Here is a 7010-nt window from a genome sequence, read left to right as displayed (position 1 = left end):
CATGTGGGAGCCACGGTACTTGCATACATTGAATGGAGGAAACAAGATGCAAAAGGTATTTTCTGGTGTGTGAACAGGGTGGCATCACCAAAGTACTCACTGTCCTAGGCCTGCATACTGACTGAGAGGCTGCATCTCACAGCATCGTGAGGTCAGCTCAGGCCACAGCCCTACCTGATCACTATTTTTATTTTTATTTTTTGAGACAGAGTTTGGTTCTGTTCAGGCTGGAGTGCTGTGGCATGATCTTGGTTCACTGCAACCTCAGCCTCCCGGGTTCAAGTGATTCTCCTGTCTCAGCCTCCAGAGAAGCTGGGATTACAGGCGCTGGCCACTATGCCCGGCTAATTTTTGTATTTTTAGTAGAGATGGGGTGTTGATCGCCATGTTGGCCAGGCTGGTCTTGAACTCTTGGCCTCAAGTAATCTGCCTGCCTCAACCTCCCAAAGTGCTGGGTTTATAGGCTTGAGCCACCATGCCTGGCCCTGACACTTCCACATGCCAGGGATGCAATCTCCCTTGATTAAGTTCTTAAATCCCACTGAGTCTCTCTCTCTCTTTTCCATTTGAATAGTAGCTATCTCATGGAACTGGTGGGAGGAAGATGGCTAGTCCAATGGCTGGTGGGGTTTCTCTCTGCAGATGTTATTCTCCACCCCCAGGCTGGTCATTGTCAGTTCACTTTACTCTGTGTACCTGGGTGGAGGACTTGGATGTTTATTTAACTATTGATTAAGACAGACTAGCAGAAGCTTGTAGTTTATTTTTCTTATCTCCTACTTTAGAATATAATATAATAGATACAAACACTGTACCCAGACTCCATAATCTTGCAGAATATATTTTTAAAATGACTTTAGAAGATGATTAATTTCAGCCACTTTTGTCCTGAGTAAAAACCAACTTCACTTCAATTTGGCTGTATTGTTTAGCAAAGTTAAAAAAAAAATCGCCCAAGAGAGTCCATGATCTATATTATAAGGATTTACAGATTTATATGTTAGGTCCTACTCTGGAAGCCCTTTTCTGGAATCAGAAACGCACCCCCTCAAGCCATGGCAGTTATGACAGAATTCCTGAAATATGTGACAGAATTACTTTTCCTTGTTATTTAAAAAGTTTATACTGAGCAAAGTGCAGTGGCACATGCCTTTAATCCTGACAGTTTGGGAGGCCGAGTTTGCGAGGCCGATGTGGGAGGATCACTTGAGATCAGGAGTTCAAGATTAGCCTGGGCAACGTAGCAAGACCTCATGTCTACAATAAATTTAAAACAATAATTAGTGGGTGCCTGTCGTCTCAGCTACTAGGGAGGCTGAGGTGGGAGGATCACTTGAGCACAGGAGGTTGAGGCTGCAGTGAGCCATAACTGTGCCACTGCACTCCAGCCTGGGTGACAGAGCAAGACTCTATCTCAAAAATTAAATAAATAAATACTAGTTTATATTATATGATTCCATTTATATCAGTCCAGATTAAGCACATGCACACAGACAGAAAGACTGATTTTAGCCAGGGGCTGAGTCAAGGGTGAGAATAGGATATGGGTTTTTTTTTTATTGGGGTAGTGAGTTTGGGGGTTCTTTTTGGGGCAATGAAAATCTTCTGGATTTAGATAATGGCAATGATTGTACGACTCTCTGAATATGCTAAAAACCATGAACTTGTATACTTTTAAAGGGTGAATTTTATGGTATGTGAATTATATCTCAAAAACACTGTTATGAAATAAAACTGTTCATGTGAATCTTGATGTGCCTTTGGTGGTGCCTAGAAGGGAGAAGCCATGGGGCCAGGTGGAAATTTTGCAGATGACTGCTGTCCACCTTAGCAGTGATGGATGAATATTACCCCAGGCAGCACTGTAAGATACGGGATTATTATGACATTTTTCAGGTTGAGTATTACAAGAGGCTGTCTGAGGTGACCAGTTTCTCTATAGGGACCCTGAACCAAATCCCTATGCTATTGCCACCCCAAAATGGGGCCTAATTATACAGAGCTATTGTGAGAGTGACCAGATATGCCTAAATCTCCTGGCAAACTGTGATATGCACAGTGCCTATCACATAGTAGGTATTCAAAAAATCTTGAATGAATCAGTAAGTGAATGATTGAGACCTTCCATGGATCTTCTGGGTTAAAAGGAGGTGTCTGAACCCAAAGAGTGCTTTTTACGTAAAGGGCATCTCTGAAAGATTATGTTGGTGCAATATTTTTCATTGAATATTCAAATGGAATGTATTATGTTACTATTACATTTATTATTATTATTATTTTGACACAAGGTCTTGCTCTGTCACCGAGGTTGGAGTGCAGTGGGGCCATCATGGCTCACTATAGCCTTGATCTTGTGGGATTAAGCGATCCTCCCATCTCAGCCTCCCGAGTAGCTGGGACTACAGGTGCATGCCATCACACACGGCTAATTTTTAAATTTTTTTGTAGAGAGGATCTGACTATGTGGCCTAGGCTGGTCTCCAACTCCTGGGTTCAAGTGATGCTAGCGCCTAGGCCTCCCAAAGAGCTAGGTTTATAGGCATGAGCTACTGTGCCTGGATTTTTTTGTGTTTATGTCTAAAATGAAGCTCTTGGAATACAAAGGTAATGCTTTCATTCACTCCCTTCCTCATCACAAAGGCATTACTTAGTCCTTTTAAATTAAGGGGGCTGGGAACTGTGGGTGGGTGTAGGGGCGGGAGGTGGAACTGGTGGGGGTGGTGAGCTGTTCGTTTTTCCTTAGAACAACAGTGACATCTTGTGGCCAATTTGTAGAATAGAGGCTATTAAGCCAAGTGGTTATGGATTCTCTACTTGAAGACAAAAATTACTGTGAACCAAATAAATCAGACTTTAAATTAAATTCAGAGAATTTATGGAATGCTCACTATTTACAGGAACTATTATGGTGCTTTTATAAATATTATTTTTTAAAATTATTTTATATTTTCCCCAGACAACAAGGGGCTAAACTAATCTGCATATATTTTGTGTCGAAGAGCCGCCATAGCATTCAGAACTCCTAAAATTGTATTGAAAATGTTGTGTGTATGCATATTTCTAGGGAAATGAGCTCTTGTTTTTATAACATGCTCCTTTGGTTCCCCGGACTCTTATAATCCTTAGCATTGCTACCTTAGTGCATGTTTCTAACGATGCCATTATGATAGACTTTGGATTAGCTTCATCAATGTCTTTTTCTCTGGAAGCTGCCATTTCTTCTAGCAAACCATGTTCATCCTACGTTAAAAACAACTTTGTGGCCAGGCATGGTGGCTCATGCCTGTAATCCCAGCACTTTTGGAGGCCAAGGCGGGTGGATCACAAGGTCAGGAGTTCGAGACAGCCTGACTAACATGGTGAAACCCTGTATCTACTAAAAATACAAAAATTAGCTGGGCATGATGGCATGTACCTGTAGTCCCAGCTACTCAGGAGGCTGAGGCAGGAGAATTGCTTGAACCCAGGAGGTGGAGGTTGCAGTGAGCCGACATTGCCCCACTGCACTCCAGCCTGGGCAACAGAGTGAGACTCTGTCTCAAAAAAAAAAAAAAAAAGAATAAAACAGAATTATGTCAGAGAATAATATCAGAGAATCAATTCATGCTGATGAGTTTTATATACAGAACTAAAAGTACAATCCATGAAAGAAAAAATTGATGGGTTGAATTTTACTAAAATTTAAAACTTCCACTCTGCAAAAGATATTGTCGGTCCAGGTCCAGAGGTGCTGCGGTCTTCAAGTATGCGGTCCGCAAGCTTATAGCGGCTGCAGGGGCTTTTCGCGGTCTATAAGCCCCCGGGGCTAAAGCGGAAGCACCTGCGGGATACTGTGGAACTGCAACTTCTGTAGGGTCTCAATGCCGGGAAGCCTCCTGCCCCTGAACAGCGTGTTCGCTTCTTGCTGGGCGCCGTGGAAGGCAGTGAAGAGAAGGAGCTGACCCTCACAGCCACCAGTGTACCCTCTCTCACCAACCATCCACTGGTCTGTGGACCAGCATTCACCCATTTCAAGGTTGGCGTGGAACATCGGCTGGATGCCCAGGCTTCTGGGGTGCTTGTGCTCGGCGTGGGACGTGGATGCAGGCTCCTCACTGATATGTACAATGCTCATCTCACCAAGGATTACACAGTGCGTGGCTTACTGGGCAAAGCTACGGATGACTTCTGTGAGGATGGGCGGCTAGTGGAGAAGACAACCTATGACCATGTAACAAGAGAGAAGCTGGACCGCATTCTGGCTGTGATCCAAGGCTCCCATCAGAAGGCCCTGGGGATGTACTCCAACCTCAACTTGAAGACCCAGGAGGCTTACGAGATGGCTGTGCGAGGCCTGATCCGGCCCATGAACAAGTCCCCAATGCTGATAACCGGCATCCGATGCCTCCACTTTGCACCTCCAGAATTCCTCGTAGAGGTGCAGTGCATGCATGAGACCCAGAAAGAGCTGCGAAAGTTGGTACATGAAATTGGCCTGGAGCTAAAGACCACTGCTGTCTGCTCCCAAGTGCGGCACACACGCGATGGCATCTTCACGCTGGACAGTGCTCTCCTGAGGACCCAGTGGGACCTACACAGTATCCAGGATGCTATCCAGACCACCGCCCCCCGGGTAGCTGCAGAGCTGGAGAAGAGCTTGAGCCCGGGGCTGGACACCAAGCAACTCCCCAGTCCGGGATGGTCCTGGGACTCCCAGGTCCCGAGCTCTGCCTTGGGGCTGGAGAGGGATGCTAGGCAGTGAATGCCCAGGCAGCTGCTGGGGCAGTGGGTGGATAAATAGAATAACTGCTTATGAGCTGGACCTGATGGCTGTGCAGAAAGTGAGAGTAGGGGCCACCTTTTCTACATGCGACACAAAACTCAAGCTGTACAGAAAAGATCAATGGACTTGACCCAACTGAGAAGGAAAAACTTCTGTATGGAGGAAAAGACAATAAACAAATGACAGACTGATGAAAAAAAAAAAAAAAAAAAAAAAAAAAAAAAAAAAAAAAAGATATTGTCAAGAGAATGGAAAGACAAGACACAGTCTACGAAAAAAATTTGCAAAACACATATGATGAAGAATTTGTATTCCAAATATACAAAGAATCCACTGAGAAAACTTATGCTTATGTTTGAAAATAATAATGGCCTATACAAACCTAATAGTTTTAATGATAGCCAGGCACAGCCATAGCCCATGCCTGTAATCCCAGTACTTTGGGAGGCTGAGGAGGGTGGATCACAAGATCAGGAGTTTGAGACCAGCCTGGCCAACATGGTGAAACCCCATCTCTACTGAAAATACAAAAATCGACCAGGCATGGTGGCACATGCCTATAATTCCAGCTGCTTGGGAGGCTGAGGCAGGAGAATTGCTTGAACCTGGGAGGCAGATGTCAATGTGAGCTGAGATTGTGCCACTGCACTCCAGCCTAGGCGACAGAGCAAGACTCCGTCTTGTAGAGTGGGGGAGAATTTTAACTATAGCACTTAAATGTTTTTTGAAAACAGTACATGATCATGTACAAAACACAAAAGTGAAATAAGAAAAGTCTAAAGAAAAAATTCAGGTAATCCTGTCATTCAGCAGAAGTAAATGTTGATATTTTGATGTATTACTTTCCTTTTTGCTAAATATACATACATATACATATATGTATTATTAGTTAACTGGTGCTTAAAGTTGCCTTATTTCTTCTGCCTCAGGGGGCCTGGATTTCTCCAGAGAATGAGGACCCCCTTTCCAGCACTTAGGGACAGAATATTAAATTCTGTTCTATAGCATGGCATCTGCCAAGCCCTGAATCCTCACCTGGGTGGGAGTTGGGAAGAGAAGGCAAATATATCCCTTTGGAGCATTCTTGCTGGTTTCTCCAGGGTCTGAACAGATCTTGTTTGTATTTGGGTGTGTGTAGATTTGAATGAGCCTGTGTGAGCCATGTACACACACAGGAAAAGAAAGAAAGAAGACTGAGGCCTACTCATTGCATTGCTGGCTGACCACTACCTAGATGGTATCAGAAGACCTCTGTCCAGGGCTTTTTCTTATCTTTGGAACATTTTTATTGAAGTATAACATAATAAAGAAAAGTGTAAAAGCCATAAAAACCAGAATTTTCAAATTGAATGCAGCTAGATCAAGAAATAAGGCCAACACCCCAGGAACCTCCTATGTTCCCTTGCAGTGATTACCTGCTGCAATATACAATCTGACCCCTAACATTATAGACCACTTTTGTCTGCCAAACAGTCCTTTAAATTCAATAATGGACTTGATAAAGGGAACTATAATAACTTCATTAACACCCTGAAAAGAGTAAAGTTGCATCTGATGATACAAATACTTTGTAATCAAATTTCACCAAGAGGATAAGGCCAACCATGTAGGCCCATGGGCTACAGTGTGGAAAGGCACCATGATGGTCATGGGCATAGGCAGTTCAACTCGTCTCTCTTGGAATCATTGGGGTGCACATAACCTCTGATTGAAATCATGTCTAACCTGTGCCTGATCTACTGCTTTCAATATTGCCCATCCAAATTCGGATATCCAAATCCTTATCAGTTGCCCTGACTCGTGTCCTGCCAGAGAAGACTAATCTCCATAGCCATCCCCTTGTTCCAGTCTTTGTTAGCTTGAAGTTAACTCTGTCGCCTGTCCTGAACTAGCCCACTGCAACTTTAGCTAGTCCCTCTTATCCTAATTTGTAGCTAGACTTTTGAAAGATTTGGGCCTAATTCACTGAGAAAACTCGAAAGGAAAATATAAAGAGTAATATTCAAAGAACTGAAAAGAGCGGGAAAGAATAAGGAAATTATTTTGCATATGGTAACTTTCAGGACAAGGAGCTTCCCAGTTTCCTTGTCTAGACAAGTAGGAGCCAGATCAGGGAAGTCGAAATAGGTCTCAAGGCTTGTAATAGCTCGTTTTGAAGCTGCTACAATAACTTATCAAAGCAGGGTTGAAAATTCCCTATATATCCAGGTTAAAAGTTATCTATTCATTCTCTATACAAATTTTAGCT

At 43.4% G+C, this 7010-nt stretch overlaps 1 protein-coding gene across 1 annotated transcript; it reads left to right on the top strand.

The window, feature by feature from the left end:
- The first annotated feature begins 3716 nt into the window (after positions 1-3716).
- On the top strand, positions 3717-4951 carry LOC108295279 (mitochondrial mRNA pseudouridine synthase TRUB2-like). The gene has a single exon (XM_037734494.1). The coding sequence runs from the start codon at positions 4100-4102 to the stop codon at positions 4739-4741; it is 642 nt and encodes a 213-aa protein (XP_037590422.1). The 5' UTR covers positions 3717-4099; the 3' UTR covers positions 4742-4951.
- Positions 4952-7010: the final 2059 nt, after the last annotated feature.

Source organism: Cebus imitator, unplaced genomic scaffold, assembly GCF_001604975.1.
Source record: "Cebus imitator isolate Cc_AM_T3 unplaced genomic scaffold, Cebus_imitator-1.0 Scaffold628, whole genome shotgun sequence".
Taxonomy (NCBI): Eukaryota; Metazoa; Chordata; class Mammalia; order Primates; family Cebidae; genus Cebus; species Cebus imitator.
This window is presented reverse-complemented; position numbering and strand designations above follow the sequence as displayed.

Coding starts and splice junctions, on each gene's coding strand:
- LOC108295279 (XM_037734494.1), top strand. CDS start 4,100: ATGTACAATGCTCATCTCACCAAGGATTACACAGTGCGTGGCTTACTG.